This window comes from Lissotriton vulgaris, chromosome 3_1, assembly GCF_964263255.1.
Source record: "Lissotriton vulgaris chromosome 3_1, aLisVul1.2, whole genome shotgun sequence".
In the NCBI taxonomy this organism is placed as follows: Eukaryota; Metazoa; Chordata; class Amphibia; order Caudata; family Salamandridae; genus Lissotriton; species Lissotriton vulgaris.
The window spans coordinates 2,103,640,309-2,103,660,593 of NC_141689.1; the positions used below are offsets into that span (position 1 = coordinate 2,103,640,309).

The 20,285-nt window shown below is 42.5% G+C and overlaps 1 protein-coding gene across 1 annotated transcript in view; it reads left to right on the plus strand.

Moving 5' to 3' along the window:
* Positions 1-20,285, plus strand: part of OCIAD2 (OCIA domain containing 2) — a 95,176-nt gene that overhangs the window by 26,273 nt on the left and 48,618 nt on the right. The window contains exons 2-3 of the mRNA XM_086962660.1: positions 13,009-13,105; positions 18,073-18,126. Coding sequence (XP_086818786.1) covers positions 13,009-13,105; positions 18,073-18,126 — 151 coding nt within the window. The remainder of the gene's footprint in view (positions 1-13,008; positions 13,106-18,072; positions 18,127-20,285) is intronic.

Sequence of the window (20,285 nt, forward strand, 5' to 3'; positions counted from 1 at the left end):
TGGTTGGTTCCATGGATCCTGGTACTGATAGCTGCTCCTCGAGCTAGCTTGTTCACTATCACTTCCTGTGCTGTATGAAAGAAGAAACTGCAAAAATCGACGCATCGCTCTTCTTGCGGCTGTTTTTTCCGACGCATCTCCACGGCGCGAGAAGAATTTCCACGCATCGCTGTGCCGCTGTGAAAACCGACGTAGCTCCTGTCACAGCTGCAAGAATCGGCGCATCGAGGGATCGCAGCTGAAGAAAACAGCCGCATCGCCGCTCGACGCTGCCGCATCGATTTACTGACGCATCCCGGATTTCCATGCATCGCACCTGTGCGGCAGGTTTTCCCGACGCATCACCTGCTGACCGGAATCGACACATCACACCCCATACAGACCGGATTCAATGCAACCCTTCCTCTGCGTGCAGCGGGACTGTCGCATCGCCTCTCCAAGGTCTCAGGAGTTGACGCATCTCTTTGTTTCCGGATCTGTGGATGTTTGGCCGTGTGAATTTTGACGCAACTACCGTTTCTTTGGTAAAAGTCACGCATCCTTTATTTTATGGTACAAGTTCTTTGAACCTTTTGAAAGTCATATTTTTTTATCTGTATATGTTGGATTTTTGTCGTTTTGGTCTTGTTGAATTTAGATAAGGATACCTTATTTTTCTAAACTGGTGTGGTGTTTTCACAGTGTTACTGTGAGTGTTGGTCCAAATACTTTACATATTGCCTTTGGGATACGCCTGTCTGCTCATGCCAAGCTACCAAGTGGGTGAACCGGGATTATCTAAAGTGTGTATCGCATTTACCCTGACTAGAAGCAAGGGTCCCTATTTGGACAAAGGTACCTACCTCTGCAGAGAGACTCCCATTTCTAACACCCACTCTGCTCCACTCTACCCCTCTTTGATCAACTCTGCTCCAATCTATCCCAATCTGCTCCAAACTACCCCACTCCACCCCATTACACTGCAGTTTACCCCACTCCATCCACTCTAATCCCATCCCAATCTACCCCAATCCAGTCTACCCCACTCCACTCTACCATACTGCACTCTTACCTACCCCATTCCACTCTACCCCATTTTATATTTTTATGTACTGATTGTGTCAATGCATGTGCATCTATGTATATGTGTGAGTGTAAGAGATATCTCGTAGGGCACCAGAGCTATCTTATGCTCAGCATCCAGACCTGATAGCCGGGGCCACTAGAAAATTGGGAAAATTGCTGTTGGCGCACAATCACATAATTATAGATCTGCCGCATTTGCCACATAATCCATCATCTGCCACATAATCAGCAGTTTTTTACACAAAAATGTTTTTGATTTAAACGGTTCAAAAGATACTGTAAATGCAGCGCCACACGCTACTGCATAGTGGAAGGCAGTTGGCAAAGGTTGACTAGTTACATTTTTGTTGTTTATTGCAAGATTTGGGTGATAAACTGGTACTAATGAGGTGCAATCAATGCCCAGACGGCAGACAGTGCTAACAAGTTTGAAAATGAAAAAATAAAGAAGTAATACTATCACATAATACAAAAAGCACATTTTGCCACACAATTTTACTTTTTTATCCCATAATTTTGTTAACCCTTCTGCATACGTTGGCCCTCACCTACCACATAATTCCAGTGGCCCTGCTGATATCTAACACAAGCTATTTGCCCTTGAGATAGAGATTTAAGAATGTTTCTGACTCGTACAACTGAGTCTCCTGCTACACGACCTGTGTTTGTAGAATATTGGACTGAGTTCTTCCTCTCAGGATTGGACTCAAATCCCACCACTAATCCTTCTCATGGTACAAACACTAGTTTATGCCACAGCTACCTGAAGTAATTGAAATGTGTGATATAAAGTTCAACAAACTCCTTAATGAATGGATAAAACAAAATGTGTTAGAGCTTACTTTCTTTTTTAACAAATTTATTTTAGCATTTTGTTGTAAAGAAACATGACACACATTTCAGTCATCATAAGTATCGCCGAAGACAATTATCCAGAGGAATTTAGCGTACAGCCATGCCCCTGACATGTACACGATTGACCCACGATAGTAGCCATGTCCCCATCCAGATTTAAACATTGCATATTATTGTTAGACCACACTTTCAATGAATATGAATACAAATAGATAAATATAATTAAATAGGAACTGTGTTTAATGACACAAATCTTTTCCATCTTGTTGTTGAAAACATTGGCTCGCATCAGCATCCATAAATATGAACAGGCTGAGCTGCTTAGATTAAAATAACATTTGGATACATAAATGATAACTTTTTTTTTTAGTAGAACACAGTATTATTTTCTATCTGAATACCAGAGTGGATACGTATTAAACAATAATACATTGCACATTAAACACTATAAATTGTCTCAAAACACTTATTTAATTATGTTGAGCCTCCTGGACAGTATGTGCCTACCAAAAACATAGAGGGGCTTGGAGCCCCCACGTTGGCTTTCCTGTCACTCTGATTTGCCTCCTTCTTATTCTGGTCCCAGCTTGTCAATCTTGTTTGTTCCTCACGTGGACAGTTGCCACCCTGCTCGCTCCATTTTGCTTCCCCCACCTGTGTCGCCTCCTCTCTTCCTGTTGACCCTTCACCTACTGTCACCCTTCTTGTTGCTTTCCCTTAACCCCAGTGTTGTTTACCTGTTTCTTCCACTCTTCCCCATGTTGCTTTTTCCTTCCTCCAACCCTCTCTGTGTTGCTAAGGCCTCCCATGTCCCATGTTGCCTTTGAGTTCCCCTGCCTTCTCAGCGATCCTTCTGAGTTTCAGCCGTCCTCCACATTGATGCTTCTGCCCCCTGCTGCCGGGCTCTCGCCGGCCTGGCGAGGTTTCGGAAGCTGGCACCGGGCCCGGGGCATGAGCTCCGTCCGGCTGGCCCCGGGGTGCGTGAGCTGCCCCGTCCTGCAAGCCATCAGAGGGTCTGGGCGCTGGGAACGGGGCTCCGCCGGGGCCCGGGGAGGCTCTCCCCGGCCTGGCTAGGTTTCAGAAGCTTTGACCGGGCCCGGGGAGCAGGTGTGGCTGGCTTCATCCACTACGCTGTCAGAGCGGAGTTTTCTGCCCACCCCTAATATAAACACCAAGAATTGACAAGTGAGGGAGAGTGAATCTTCATCCAGGGCACAGATCCATATGCAGATCCAGATGGGCACAGCACTAGATTCCACTGCCTTAACCGAAGCTGCTACACTCTTGCAAGGCTCTGGCTCCACTGATAGGTGCCAGGATTGTGTCTCATACAGACAGTCTCTTTGCCCTTGTGCTCTAAATTGCTTGCAAGCTATTCCAAACAGACCGCATACCCGCCTTTGAAATACAAGAAACTGTGCCATAGCTAGGGGGGCGCTGCACGGGTTTTAGGGGTGACGGCACGGCCTCCCCCACTATCACTCGCCGTCTCGGGGCAGCAACAGCAAACACCCTCCATGCATTTGCAGCGGGGTGGCCAACAAACGGAGGTTATATTCCTCAGCACCGCCACCCCCCCTCGCTCATCACTGTGGCCACTGGTTCTATTGGATCTAGCATTTTGTTTAGAGATAGCATAGTGAGGGTGTTAGGGTTACAAATTATGATAATGCTACAATTTGCTCCTGTTGTTTTTACTGTTCATGAAACGCTTAGCTACTTTAAATTTTTATCTTCTGTGATGATACCGTACAATATTGTGTGCACTGGCTTCATGAGTATGAAAGTAACTTTTAAAATAAGTATGTCAAAAGGCATCTTCTGTTTCTCGGGATCCTGGTATGTTTAATTCATTAACCAAAGATGGTTTGGATTACTACTGCTTCCCTAAACTCTTTATGGAACTGTTAGTAACCCAGAAATCACAACAACACCCTTGCTCAGTGTGTTGTGTGGGGCTGCAGTATCCTGGACTTACTTGCTCAGGGATGGTGCCCTGAACTACGTCCTTTACACCTGTGGGTTAAGAATCGAAACCCTGTAGACCTGAGCCCTAAACCACAGGATACGCAACAGAATGGTCTGTTTTTTATATGATGTTTAGCTCTTTTATAAAAACAACCATGTAAAAAATAAGCATTTGCAATGCAATAGGTCTTCGCATTATGAAAGTTTGAGCTATTGGTCTTGTAAATGACAATTTTTTTTATTTATATGTTGGTTTAGGAAATAGCTAAATTAATAGCTTTGAGAATTTACAATGCCAATAGTTATAACTTTCGCAAATGTGACACCTATAGCATTTGTAATGCAACATGTTTTGTATTTACGTGACTTAGATGTATTGATATTACAAATAATAATGGCTTATAATTTTTTTTAATAATTAATACTTAAATAAAAGTGATTGTAATTCATAATTTATTTATTTATTTTTGATATTTGTAAAGCGCATCATATATCCTCAGGCGTCTTGGCGCTGGAAAAACCTGTTATTTGTAATAATTGGCGTAAGGAAGCAGTTATTGATTGAATAGCCATGTTTTTAGCAACTTACGAAATTGAAGGAGGGAGGAGCTCTCCCTGATGTTTAGGGGTAACGTGTTTCAAAGCTTTGGGGCAGCTACCAAAAAGCGGCGGTCGCCCCAGGATGCTGTTTTTGTGCGAGGAACGACCAGTTGGCTGAGAGTAGTTGAGCGTAGAACTCTACCCGGTCTGTATCATTGGAGCTGTTCTTTCAGAAAATGGGGTCCTTGGTTGTTAAGCGCCTTATAGACGATATAGAGAGACTTGAAATGGATTCTGTTGCGAATGATGAGCCAGTGGTAGTCCTTTATATTTTTAGAGATAGATTCGTATTTTGTTTTACCAGAAAGCAGACTTGCTGCTGCGTTCTGGATTGTTTGAAGTTTGATTATTACTCTGGATTGGGCATTGAGGAAAAGGCTGTTAGAATAATCCAGAGCAGAGAGGACGAGAGCGGTGACCAATGTTTTAATAGCTGATTCCGGAAGAAAAGGACGTATTTTTCTTATCATCTTCAGTTTTAGGTGTGCTGTGGAGACTGTTTTGTTGGCATGATGCATGAAATTTAAACCTTCGTCGAAGATGATACCGAGGTTTCTGACTTTGGCAGTGGGGGTGGGAGGGGTACCGAAGGCATCTGGCCACCAGCTTGATGGCCAGGCTGGAAGAAGGGGTCCGAAAATAAGCACCTCGGTTTTTTCTGAGTTTAGTTTAAGGCAGTTGATGGCCATCCATTCTCCTATGTCTAGGAGTCCTTTCTTGAATTTTTCTGCCACTAGATCTCCGTCCCCTTTGATGGCCAAAACAAGTTGGGTATCATCGGCGTAGGAGGTTAGGCTCATCCCATGTGCTTTGATGGTTTTCGCAAGGTCCGACACATAAATGTTAAAAAGTGTCGGACTCAGGGATGAGCCTTGAGGTACTCCACAAGGAGATGAGAGTTTGGCCGAGCGATAGGGTCCTAGGATAACTGCCTGCGTTCTTTTGGCTAGGAAGGAAGCAATTAGGTCTTTGGCCGTGTGGCAGATGCCAAATCCCTCGACACGGTCAACGAAGATGGTATGGTCGACCGTGTCGAAGGCTGCTGATAGATCCAGCATTACCAGAATGGCTGTTCCCCCTTGATCCCTTATTACCCTAATATCATCGGCAGCCTTAATCAAGGCTGTCTCTGTCCCGTGATATTTCCGGAATCCAAATTGCGTGTCATCCAGGAGATGGTATTTCTCGATGAATTCGGAAATCTGAGTGTTCATGGCTTTTTCGATCACCTTAGCCATGAATGGAAGGCTCGCAATGGGTCGATTAGTTTTTTAGCTCATTTTTATCCAAGGAAGGTTTTTTTAACAGAGGTTTTAATAGGGTGTTTTTAGTGGGTCTGGGTAGGTACCTGAAAGAAGAATGGAATTGCAGACCTGAGTGAGTGGTGGTATAATGGAGTCCATTACCGGCAGAAGTACTGAAAGTGGGCAGGGATCTAAGGCTGATCCTGATTTGATAGAGGACAATATGATTTTTATTTGGTCTGTTGTGACTGGTTGGAAACTGGGGAACGTATTAATTGGGGGTGGAGTGGATGGGTTATTTGTCCTGGGAAGTGAATTTGCAGAGAATGCCTGATAAATATCATCAACTTTGCTAAAGAAAAAAGAAGCTAGGGAGTCACATAAAAGTTGCGATGGGGGGGGAGTGAGATCAGGTGTATTGCCTGACAGGGATTTGGTGATTTGGTACAATTGTCTACAGGAATTTTTGGCTCTTTGAATTTGATCAGTGTAGTAATCTTTTTTAGCTTTAGTGATCATGGCTTTATAAAGTGTCAGAGATTCCTTGTAAGTTGCTTTGCTAGCTGAGTCATAAGTTTTCCTCCATAACCTTTCCTTATTACGGTTGATTTGCTTTTGTGCCCTTAATTTTTCATTATACCAGGGGCGGTAGGCTTCGATCTGTTTCTTGATAGTTCTTTGGTAGGGGCTGATTGATTTGTGGCCTGACTCAGCCAGGTATGAAATTGCTGTAGTGCTAAGTTGGGCTCTGCAGCCAACATTGGGCGGGTGTGATCCAATATTAGCCTTATGTCGTCCTGGTTGATATTTTTCCAATCTTTAAAAGGCTGTTTAGGAGAGGGAGCGGATTTAATATCGCCAGTGGTATTAGTGGTTATAGTAGCAAAAATTGCATGATGGTCAGTCCAGGGCATGGGTAAAATATTAGTTATTTGAAGGCCTTCTAAATTGGAAAATATTGGATCTAAAATGTGGCCAGCTAGGTGGGTGGAGGAAGTAACCCGTTGCCTTAGCCCTAGCGTTTCGAGATCAGTAGTCAGGGTGACAGTGTCAATTAGATGACATTGATCCAAATGAAAATTCAAGTCTCCCAGGACCGTAAAGGCACTTTCCGTGGCTACTGATTCCATTATTGTGTTTATGTTAGTTAGGAATGCTGTTTTGGATCCTGGGGGACGGTATATCAGTATTCCCTTGAAATTAAACAAAGGAGATAACCTAATAGCAAATTGCATAGCTTCACAGGAAGTTGATGGGATGGGGATCGTTCTGACTGGATATGAATCTCTCGCTATTATGGCCAGCCCACCTCCTCTTTGTCTGGGCCTGTCCTGGCGGTAAGCTTTGTATCCCTCTGGTACTGCTATAGCTAGGTCTGGTTGGGATGTATCATCGGTCCATGTCTCAGTGACAAACAGAACATCTAATTTAAAATCAGTTATAAGATCTGAGATCTCCTGCCTATGTTTTCCGAGTGAGCGCGCATTGATAAGGGCAAAGGTTATGACAGTTCCTTGACCGTTTTTTGTAGGCATAATATTTGCGTCTAATAATCTTAACGGTATTGAGCAGTTACAATGGGGGCAAGAGGTGACAAAGTGGCTGTGTATCTCTGATGGCATTACTTTTGTGCAGCGAGTATTAGGCGCTGGCCGCAGTGCCAATAGATCTTGGCTAGTGTACATCCTTTTAATTTCTGACGCAGATTGAGCAGGGGTCGTGGCCCTGGGCCCGGTCCCGGCGCGGACGGGCGCAGACAAGCTTGCCTCCGGCGCGCCTCCGGCGCGCCCGCTGCGCGGACGGGTTGATCCTCCAATTTTATACATAGCAAGGGGCGGAAAGGGCGGGTGGGTTGATGGAGTAGAGCGCAACCCTTACCTCCTCAAGATGGCGGGTGAGGTGGGTCAGGTCACGTGACCGCGCCTGGAAAGGGCAGCGCTATTAACCAGATGAAAACAAAAATCGCACCTCCAGCGAAGCAGATCTCGCAGAGAGGTGAGCGATTTGAGCAATTGAGCAATTGTTAGTACTCCTACTGTTTAAAAGCACACAGTAAAGCACACGGTAAAATGTCCTCTGCACGGACAGTCACAAGAGCAAATGGCGATTTCATAAAAGAAAAGTAGGAGAATCCCCCGGCTTCCGCCTCAGGGGAGAACAATTATCAAATTAAGGTTTTGCCTGATAGTGGATATACGCCCCTTAAATAGTCTAAGAGGGCGGGTGGGTTGATGGAGTAGAGCGCAACCCTTACCTCCTCAAGATGGCGGGTGAGGTGAGTCAGGTCACGTGACCGCGCCTGGAAAGGGCAGCGCTATTAACCAGATGAAAACAAAAATCGCGCCTCCAGCGAAGCAGATCTCGCAGAGAGGTGAGCGATTGAGCAATTGAGCAATTGTTAGTACTCCTACTGTTTAAAAGCACACAGTAAAGCACACGGTAAAAATGTCCTCTGCACTGACAGTCACAAGAGCAAATGGCGATTTCATAAAAGAAAAGTAGGAGAATCCCCCGGCTTCCGCCTCAGGGGAGAACAATTATCAAATTAAGGTTTTTGGCAATGGCAATAGCTTAAACTTTTGTAAATAACTTTTGTGAAGATTATGTTCAGTGTATTTTATTGTGATGAAAATCCAAGAACAGAAGTGAAATATTAACATCTTTTTGTGACATTTGTAATAAAGCTTGAAACATTAAGAGAACATATTTGAACCAGTTGTTGTTGAATGGTTGCACAGATTGATGCTGTGATGGCGCTAAGTGATGTTGTGGTGGCGCTGAGCGATGCTGTGGTGGTGCTGAGTGATGCTGTGGTGGTGCTGAGTGATGTTGGGGTTGCGCTGAGTGATGCTGTGGTGGTGCTGAGTGGTGCTGTGGTGGTGCTGAGTGGTGCTGTGGTGGTGCTGAGTGATGCTGGGGTGGTGCTGTGGTGGTGCTGAGTGATGCTGTGGTGGTGCTGAGTGATGCTGTGGTGGTGCTGAGTGATGCTGTGGTGGTGCTGTGGTGGTGCTGAGTGGTGCTGTGGTGGTGCTGAGTGATAATGTGGCGTGCGTGCTTCCACAAGAAGATCTTTAAGTATGCATAGATTAGTTAAATGGAGTCTAATGCTTAGACGCGGAGAAATGTGTGAAGGCAGAGATGTTAATTAAAGGAAAAGCTATTGGGGGGAAAAGCAGCCAGGGAAAACAGCTGCTATGCTTGCTGTTTGATTGAAAGCTCCTCGCATGGTGGGGGCGGGTTCTTTGAGGGTTAGATTTATCCAGAAAAGAATGCTCCTGTTGTCTGTAATAAACAAGTTTATACAGTCATACATTGCTGGTCAAACAGCGAAAATGAGCAAAAGTATCCAAACAAATTTGTACAGCCATGTTAAGTTAAATAAATGCCCAATAAAATAATACAAGTGTTGTATAAACAAACAAATGTAGCCGTGCGTGCTTCCACAAGAAGATCTTTAAGTATGCATAGATTAGTTAAATGGAGTCTAATGTGCCTGTTGAGCGGGAGGTGTAGTACTGTCTACACGCAAATCTTAAGGGACTGCTTGTTTATGTGCCCTGACACCACGAGCTGCCCAGGTGCTGCTGATAGGGATTTAAGATGCCGCCATGTGCACAGAGCTGTGTCATCACTGACCAGATTCGCTCCAGCCCGAGGCCTGCAGAGATCCTTCTAGACGCGGAATGACAGCCTCTGATTATCGCACGACTCTAGCCTGAGTTTGCTGAAATATAATGCATCTCTGTGGTAATCATGTGATAAGGTTAAACATGGCTACGCAGCAAAAGACAGGAAACGCTGAGGCGGCTATGATCGTATGTGCTTCACCAGTGAAGCCACATGAGCTGTGCTTTGGTCTAGACAAGCCCGCCGAGATTTGGGGCAGAATTCCAATTAAGTTAGAAAAAAAATGAATGTCAGTATTTAGCAACAGCCTAATATTGAAAGAGGGGCCCCCTTTTTTCCTTCAAGTTGTGCTCTTTTTTTTTTAAAAAAAGAGGGATAATATATAAAAGGAGCCCATGATGCGATGGCATGTTTTGAACTGAGCCATTTATTGCCTTTTTTTGAGATTGAATCGAGCAAATGCTCGAGAAACGTGCCTTAGGTATACAATCCATTTCGGAGTTTTCTATTCTCCTTTTCTTTCCCCACGCCAACCTCAATTTGGTCAGAGGGCGGTGTCTGTTTCCGTTAGTATAAAGGGAGTGAGATTATTTAGTGCCGTGTCTGCAGCGGAACCCACGCCCGGGGATTGACGCTCCGTCTATGTGAGAAAACTTTAAACCGACTAGGTAAGCCGCTCGCTCGCCCCTGGCCTCCCGTTGTTTGCCGTAGTCATTAGCTAGCGCCCTTACAAATATCGCGTAAGTCTCACTTATGGCGTGTGTCCCCTGGCATATATCTTATCATCTTGACATTTGGGAAGTCGACACATGCTGTTCCTAATTAGCTTAAAGAGACGCATTCAGATTTCTGTGAGTTCGGAATCTATTTATTCCATTCTTTTTGACCTATCTATTGTGGGCACACCTCTGTGCATTAATTTTCGCTACGATGTTTACCCAGCATGAAAGCTCCATGTATAAATTTTGCTACAAAATCTACCCTGTATGAAAACTTCTTACTTTATTTTCATCCTATCCCCGGTTCCATTTAGAGACCTCTCCCGAGGTGCCGTTCCCAAGCCGGTATCTATCCAGCCTTGACAGCCTTTAGGTGTTTTACCCACTGCAGCCTGGATTACCGTCTTGAGATTCGACGGTGAGTTGTTATATTAAAATTGTGAAACACTGGCTGTGCAATTTGGACTGATAGACTTTGTTAATGCTAGGCTTTTAATCTTACCCGGGTCATTATTTTGTCATCAGGTTTTAGTAATTCTATTCTGCTAAAAAGGAAAGGTGAAATAAGAGAAAAAAAGGGGGGGAAAGTTCATTTTAGCCGGAGACCTTGCTGGTGCTAGCTAGTCCTGTTCTATGAGATCTTTTTCACATGCAGATAAGTAAGTATTACATCAGGCTATGCCTTTTCTTATACAGGACAAACTGTCCTTCGGATATATGTTTAAAGTGGATCTTATCTTGGTTTCAGCTTGGTTTTACCCTTTGAACCTTACTTAACTGACGGAACTGGTCTTTGTTGAATCAAGCGAATTACCTTGAATATAATCCAGTGTACCAGACTCTTCTCTCGGCGACCGCTCTCTTTGAGGTAAATCTTGCTACAGGGGATTGAGGGTATAGTCTGTAACTCTGTTAGCCCATTGCCCATTAGGATGAAAACTTTGGATGCTCGGACTCTGTCTAGGAAAAAGCGTCCTGATTCCGCACTCTGTGGAGACTATGGTTAGGAATACTGAATCTTGGACCCTTTCTATTTTTTGAAAAAAATCTTTTTGCAACCTTCCTTTACTCTGACCCAATGTATGCTTGTAGGAATGAAATGTGTTTTGTTTGAGAAGGGATTCCTTTTTGTGTGTGCTTGACCTGAGCCCCTTCTGGGCCATGTTTATATCCTGTTAAAATCCTATCTTTAAACGTCCTTGCTTCAATGTAACATTCTCTGAGCTCATTGCTTGTTGTGTTTTGTTTTAAAAAAATCATGTGCATATTTACAATAAGATATCGCTATGTACCCTTGCTAATATATAAAAACATTGTTTTTAGTTGAGGTGTGTACATATTTTCTTGATTGTTCTAAAATTTCGATTTTTAGCATATGTTTACTAATAGTAACTTTCCTTCTTATGTTTATTATAGAGTGGCCATTTCTTTGAATTGTCGTAGTCCCTGCCTGTGTCCCACTGTATACATGCCCTGATGAAGGTGCGGCCATAGATCGGGCCGAGCACTGAAACGCGCGTTGGCGTGTCGATATTTGATCCTGCCACTACCATCTACATTCTTCCCAGCGATGCACTGAGTTGATGTTGCAGGACAATTCCAGTGTATTAGTGTATGATGTTGACTGGATGTATGAAGAAGGCATGAGTGTTTGTATGGGTGACGAAAGTGTAGAAGATTGATGTGATGAGGATGGAGGAATGAATGGGATACTTGGGGCGCGTCATTGAATTTTATGTGATTTAACCATGGACAATTTTGTATAAAAATATTTTTTGACTAAGAATCATAGATGAAAATAAATTGATGTATTTTTTTATATGGTGTTTGAACTCTCATTGAATGGCCCCTATTGGAAAGTGAGCTCAGAGCTTTGTTCGTTGAAAAAAAATTTGGGACTCCGTATGAGCCTTTAACCCAAATACATAGGGCAGTGCCCCGTTTCTTGTTTCTGGATACAGTATTTAGCAACAGAACAGCGAAAACGAGGATTTCAATTTAAAAGTCCGTAGAGTTTAATTTGTCAGCTTACACTGTGGAAACAATTTAAGCGGGACACTTCAAATTAAAAAAAAAATCGGTAGAGTTTTGTATTTGTCAACTTGTTGTGGAGAATTTTTGAGTGGGTTAAAATGAACTTAAAATATTATGGGGCAAATTTAGACGCGGAGAAATGTGTGAAGGCAGAGATGTTAATTAAAGGAAAAGCTATTAGGGGGAAATTCTCTTGGCATTGCGGGAGCGGGGTGCGCATTCCTTTGAAGTGAGAGCACTGCCCCGCGTCCGTGAAAGTGAAACTGCAGGGGTGAGGCTGATGGCTTTGATGTGGGCACGCTGTGCAGGCAGAGATGTTAATAAAAGGAAAAGCTATTGGGGGAAAAGCGGCCGGGAAATGCTCTCGGCATTGCAGGGGCGGGGTGCGCATTCCTTTGAAGTGAGAGCACGGCCTCGCGGCCGTGAAAATAAAACTGCAGGGCTGAGGCTGATGGCTCTGATGTGGACGCGCGTTCCGCACCATTGCACCACACAAACTGTCCGAAATCCGCGATGGTTTCAGACCTTGGTTTGCCCTCAATACTCTCGTCTATTAACCCTTGCAGGATTAATAGGCGAGACCTAAAAAGAAAACTCGAGATGCTGACAGACCCAACTTACCGCTGAATCAAATAGAGAAGGCAGGGCCTGAAATAGGGCTTCCTAATTTCATAGCGGACCGCTTAATTAATTCAACATGTGTCATCCTATAATTATGAATTCACAGTGTCAATAAAGTATAGTTTAAACTGAATATATGCAATGTTTGGATTTCTGTACACATTAATTTATCTTTTGATTTTGATAAGGCATGTTAATCATATGTTACTTTCTGGTGATGCTATGAAACTCACCCCAAATTAACCTTCTGTTCTTTTTTTTTTTTTTTTGGCAAGGGCTTTTTCGAGTGCCCCATCTCAAATACCCACCTTCACAGAAAAGATATTGCCAACATCATACACGAATGTAAAGAGGAAAGCTTCTATTACAGAGGTAATGAACATTGTATTGGCTCATTCAAGCATATAAATGTCTATATTTCCTGGAGGCCTGTTCTTTAGATGTAGACTCTTTCCTTATTCTTCCAGTTGTAATCTTTCTGCCCCGGAGTGCCCTATCTTGGGCGATGCCATGATGGTTGTTCAATGATCAGATAAACACAGCAAACCTGATGTATTAAACTGGCTGTGATGTAGTGTTAGCTTTGCATGTTTGTTCGCCTTTCCCAATTTTTATTGTTAAGAGTTATGCTAAGGTTTATTTATTTATGAGGCGCAATTACAGTGGAGTGTTTTAGTGCTAGATGGACAATTATATGAACTAAAATTAACAACAGGTCCATTCTTCTTCTGAAAGAGCTACTATGTTCACCAACACTCTTACTGTGAAAGCATTTTGTAAACTGGGTAAAAACAACAAGCGGAACAAACTCCGAAGGAATGGCAGATCAAACGCAGAGTTCCATTCGTGTTTCCATGTTACACATGATGGAAACTAAAATTGCCTGTTGTTGGACATGAACTGTATGTTTCCTTCTTGGTAGCAGCTTGTCGCGGTAAATGATTCTAGAGAAGGCACAATGAGCCTGGGCGAAACCGGGATTTTGTCCAACTGCAGTCCCTAATTTGAGCCTGTGGTTTCCAGTGCTGCGCACCAGTACCTAATTGTCAACACAGACGCTTGTGACAGCCTGCCACAAAGTGCCACTGTCTGGCTATTTTAGAGAGGACCACAACAACAGTTAATTATTAATTCAATATACATTAAAAATGACAATTACCTGCCGCCCAATTGATTCTTATAGCTTTGTGGGTATGTCCGAATTGTCACACTTGTAGGAGTGTGATGGTTAATAGTTGTGTTGGTAGCGTGGCAGGGGTAATGGGTGGTGCAGGCTGCTGTGTCCTCTTGATGAGAACCCTGGTACTTATTTTTTTTTAATACAAATTAAGCACTGCCTCAGCCCAATGGAATACATCTAGGAAGGAAGGGGAGATCCCATGTCTTGTTGAGGCAATAATGATAGTCTACCTCAAACTTGCATAGGCTTAAGCAGTTGTTATTGGGACTATTCTCCCTACAATCCATAGGGTATTGAAGGGTCTGGATGAGGGGGAAGTGTGAGCTCCCCAGCAGACATAATCTTTCGACTCTGGGATGTCCTGGACCCTGCTGTCACACAAATGTGTCAACGTTTTAGAATTGAGTCCAGAACAACAGAGTCACATTTACCCATGGCTGCAGGGCAACTATTCACTAAACCCGCCCTGTATAAGTGGCTCAGTCAGCATGGCCTTGGTGTAGTCACAGCATCAGGACCTCCTCCCTTGGTTCTACACTTCATCATGGCTGTTGGTGTGAACAGCAACTCAAAAACCTGGTTGTGGTACAATGTTTTCTCATAGATGGGACAGCAGACTTTCTTCAAACAAGTCAACTAATAAGTACTTGCTATTAAAGGGAAAAACGTATGAAAATCTAGGCACTGGCAGAACACCAGTACTCTTTAAGAATTCATAACCCCATCCAAACACAACGTGAGGTAGCTTGCCTGTCATGATCCAAAGAAGAGATAAGCAACTTGGATTTGTATTGGGGTGTTATAGGCCCAACCCCTCAATTGGATTGAGCTATGGGCAGCTCAGGGCACTGGAATGCCCAAACATCACGACTGCTTTTAGTAAGTTAATTTATCCATTCACTTCTCAAAGCAGGTGACTGTGGATTTGTAAGCGAACTAAGCCCCACCCAGCCTGGAGGAAACCAATGCAGGTTGTCGCATGAAGCAGAGCACAACAGAAAAGTCAACCTGAAGAAGAGCCTTCATTGTGTTCTGTAACAACTGTACCCATGCACCAGGCACATAGACCCCTCCTACATGCCCACGAGTACAACCATGTCATAGACATTGAGGGAGAAGTAGAAACAGCCCATGTTATGTGGGATTGAATGGTTTTACTCCAAGGGGTCGGTAGATCATCTTCTAGTGGTACATGAAAAAGGTGTTGTCCTTTGCACTGTTAAACAGCTGTTTCAAGGTGTAGTTTTCCCAATAGCTATGTTCTAAGTTAGAAGCCTTTCCACCTTGGGTACATCTGCAGTCCAGCAGAATCTTGTACACTGGTGGGGACAAACAAAAATAATGTGGGCTAATAATATCAAGTCAGTGGTGTTAAAGAGAGTTAGGAAAGGTTGATCAGAGGCAAAATGGTGAAGCTTTCCTTAGAGTCTTTATATGCCATACAACTACCCCACTCTAGTAAGTGTAAATACAACAGGTTGAGGCAGGGATTCCCTGAGGTTTTGTTAGAAAGCACATTTTCTAGAGCACCACACGTTCCACTTGGAAGGCTCATGGATGGTAATATTTGCTAAAGTAGCAGATATGGGCCATATGGGAATGTCTAAGTGCCCCAGAGCTGGGCACCCAGATCAAAGAAAGAGCTGCCTCCTTAAAACATTTTTAGAAAGCAGGAACATAGCATGAACTTGTTTTCTGAAGACCTACAAGACTATTGATCTAGGCTCAAGCCAGTTCCACATGACCTTTGATCGCCAGTGCATATAAATAATCCCCCATCTCTACCAAATATATACTTAATGGCATTCTAGTCAGAGACACCAATGGAATTATGAAAAAGAAGGAATAATCTGGAACCTTATGCTATAAATGCCACAATTAACATAGAGCAATGGCACAAGCATGAGAATAGGTGGCATCTCTGCATTAGTAATAAAACACATCAAATGTCAGGCATTGACAAGTCCAATAGTTAACAACATCTGGGGCTGTTCCAGAATCTTCAGAGGAGATTTATATATTAGAAAGGTAGAAGTGAACAGAGTCTTACCTAAAGTAATTCACAAATGAGGGAGAAATGAAGGGTCATGTGCTGTGAAGGGAAGCAGTGTGGACTGTGAGCAGGAGTGGAAAACATCTGCTCAATCTGCAGTGTTGCTAGTCACTTGGCATTTGAAAGGTGTGCCTAGAATTCTGTCTTGTTTCACAAAGCACTAGAATTGTTTTCTCTCTCATTCCGATATGTGTCCTATGAACACTGTATTTAGATCCTGAAGGTAGTCCCTGCAGTGGATGTCACCATGAAGTCCTAGAGAGAGGCATAACTGTCTCATAGGCACACCAATTCCTTAAATGTGAGTAGTAATATGAAAATCTAACTCTGCTACTAAAGCTACAAGCACCGTAAATACTCGCTGAACCACTATTACTCGCCCAACATGACCACGTACACCTGCAGACGGGACGTTTGAACACCTTGATATAAACGGAGCCCGAGATAAGAGAAAATGACTTGCTGGCAATACTTGGGGGTTGATACATTAACGCTAATGGTGAGTAAATTAGACGTGTTGTACTTAAAAAACACTCTTAGTAATGAAGAGCACCTAAGGTTTCTGTAAAGTCATGAGAGTTGAGATGTGTGCTTTTTCTTTCGGGGATGTGAGTACATTTCAGACCACGTTTACCCAACATGGACAAACAAGAAAAGATTCTATGGAGAGTCTGAACATAGTAACGACTAACCAGCTTACTAGAGGCATCGGGAACAGAATTATCTCTACTAAGGGGTTTGGCGAGACACCTATGGGTATTTGCGCGCTTTATAACTTGTTTTAACATAACATGGCCATTCAATAGGAACCCATTATCTTACAGCAGATAGACAACGCTTAAAGTTGGTAGCCAAAGCTGCCTGGGTTTTCTTTATTAGATGGCCATTGTTTGTCAACATCAACATTCATTAGAAATAAAACCCAGAAAAGAAATCCATATTAATGATTGGTTGTCAGAGCACTTTAAAGGATGTATGGAAGGCTGAGGAACACCACATATTGGTGGTTTGATCGATCAGTTGAAAGGAGTCCGCCATGGAGGACATTGTAAACTGTGGACTCCCACCTTCAAGCTGCACCTCTTGCAGAAGGTCCAAAAGAAGGGGATGGTCAATTGTCCTTAACACAGTTAAAAGATATAATATCACAAAAGCACTGAAAGTACTTCCAACACATCTGATGCCGAACACACATTGCAAACTAATCTTTATGTGATGTGACCTTTGTTGTCCTAAACAAATAGTCCTCAGTTCATTCAATTTCCTCAATGCACGACCCACTAATAAAAATGCAGACATGTGCTCAGCCCTAGGTTTACTTTATAATTTCAGTCCTGCATTAACTAGAATGAGAACTGCAGTTCTGACCTTGGTTGGTGTGCTGTTTGTTCCTCAGAACGCTTGTGCTCATTTTTTTTTTTTTTTTACTGAATGGAATGTCTAACATGTGGATAGAGCATTACGAAATTGAGTACACTGATCTCTGTATAAACCTATGAACTGTTGTTATTTTATTTGTGTCAATGTGATATTTTGCAAGATTGGACGTCCTTTCTCTCATTTAGAAAATATAAAAAGAAAATGACTTATCAGCTTACAACAAGGTAAAACATGTCCAAGGTCCAGCACAGGGACATCACTGTAACCTGTTTTGTAAATCTGAATTTGATCTGTTTAATGGGCGAGTGTGAATCCCAGACTTGTGAATACATAATAATGACTTTATTACAGTTACCAGTATATTAAAAAGGTGAAAATCTGTCACAAGATTTTTTTAACTTGTAGTTGATTTTTCTGACTCTTTGACTTGCCGAGAGCAGAGTTGATTTACCAAGAAAGGCGGGATTCAGATATTTTTTACTGACTCTTTATAACTAGTTGTTGAAAACACTGTCACACACTATAAACAATGAAATAAACAATTTAATTATTGGCTTACCCCTCTAAAATATCTATTTTCTGTATACCACTGATAGTAAACTGGGATTTTAAGAGAAAAAGCGAGCTTGCATTCATGCATCACTGACGAATTATTCTAATAATGGGACACTCTGAGTTGTAACATTAAATAGTTTAATGTACTTTTCTGTTTGATTTTCTTTGTAGCTCTTCCATTGTCCCTTGGAAGCATGCTGGTCACTCAGGGCCTTGTCTATAAAGGTAATGTACACTTTGTATCATGAAAATAATTGTTACAAGGTATTTTAACCAGGACTATTCAAACGATATACCGACATCTCTGTATTCCTTTAATATGTCTCTGCATAGCAAATAAGATCTCTTTTCAAATAAAGTTGTTTAGTAAGAGCAGGTATTCTAACCAAAGCCTAACATTTTGAAGCATACAACCACTACATATCCATGATTTAACCATAGGAAAAAATGGTTTATTTTGTTCAGTTGCCCATTATTGTTATTTTGCTTTATCTAAATGTATAAAGCAATACAGTGTTTTTTTAATACATTGGTTGGTTATTAAATCACGAATTAAGGCAGGTGCTGAAACACCAAGTGTTCAGACCTATGTTGGGTGGTGCTACTTTATTTTTTGTCGCTATGGCTTTGTCAATAAAACTGCATTTCAGTGCAAGTTCTGCAGCCATATCAATGAAAAATGTGCTGCCAGTGAAGGTAATACCTTAACTGGCAGCTCAGTATACTTCAAAATTCACCACCGGCTACATACCACACTCCTACCATTCTCCTGATGATAGGAGGCGGCTCATTTGCTAAACGTACTCTTTGTGTGACGCTTGGGTTTTTACAATTCTTTTCACTATAGTGATGCAACATTGATGGCAGCATCCCATTCCGAAAACTGTTCTAGCACAACTGCACCTATATTAAATCCTTTTCTGAATAAAAGAAATGATTTGTTGGAAATCCAGAGCATTAATCCTGTTTACACTGGATCATTCAGGAGTCCCTAAAGCACTTTTTTTTTTTAAACACAATTTTTATTGTTTTGCACATAGAAAAGACGACATTGTGGAAAAACATCAGGAATACATGCCCCTCATAACCACCAACCTAAGCCAAAACAAACATACATTGGTGTCTCCCGTAGTCCAAAGAGGTATATAGGCAGTCTTCAAATGTCCAGGCGACTGCCCCGTATATTCTGACAGTCAGCAGACTTTATCCCCTACAATCCCCCCCACCCACCAAAATCGATCCAACGTCCTACCCTCCTCCCACTACCTCCCTCAAACCCCCCTCAAACCCCCCTCTCCAACAGTCCCTAAAGCACTTTATGACTAATTAGCATACTAGGTAAAGTTAATTTACTCACCTTAAAATTTTAAAAACCTATTGTAGAAGAATATAGAAAATAAGTACAGTTGGGATTCCCATAGTCTTTTTATATTGCAAGTACCTAGATTGTCAGGAAGATACTGGGCTGTCCTATACACTGTGTATATTAGGTGCAACAGCAGCTAAAGATTGGATTTGAAGTCATTATTCAAATATCTTGAATCATAGTATCAGGATTGTAATTGCAGTTCTATTGATCGTGTTTTTTAAAATTTCCAAATGCAAATTACATGTATGGCTAAACAAAATCTGCCACTGCATGATATAGCTTCCTGGGAAAAAGTCTTTAAAGTTAGGTAGACATATTGAATCCAAGAAACTACCAGATGGCTGGATTAAAGGTTGTTAGGACACCAAGAGATTGCCGTTGTTCTTATTGGAGAGAAAGCTGTAGTTTCAGTGTTGGTAGGTGTGACCGGGAATCACAAGATTAAACTGACAAACTCATGGGTCCTGTTCAAATATAGTCGTGCTTATATTTTATCATTGGACAGATTCTCCAAATATTACTTAATGCTCTGTAGTTCATCACATTCCTTGGGTTTGTTTTCAGTGTAGTTTAAACTTCCCTCTTAAGCATGGTCCTTCACTTCTCATTTGTCTAAACCTGTGAATGCACTGAGGATAGAGAGGATGGCAGTCTTTCTACCTCCCCTTGATTCTCCATCTCCACCTGGTAGAGGCTCCAGGACCCTTTATATGTATAGCCATATGAGATGGGTCCCTGGTGTTCCCACCTCTACCCTTCTTGGACACTTGTATTTCCCCAAATCCATATTGTTGGCCTGTTACTGACCGGCGTTTGTGAGTGGAGCTCATCTCTGCTGTTTTTTATAAAGCATCTCCAAGTCCAAATTCATTTTTCTTGTAGGCAATATTCTTGTTACTCTGACTCGCTTCTCTTGCCTTGGACTGTCTATTGGATTATACCATCTTTCTATGTGCCGGACAGCTAGCACCATCTTCTCACAGGAGATGGTGTAAAACACAAACTGTGTTCTCTG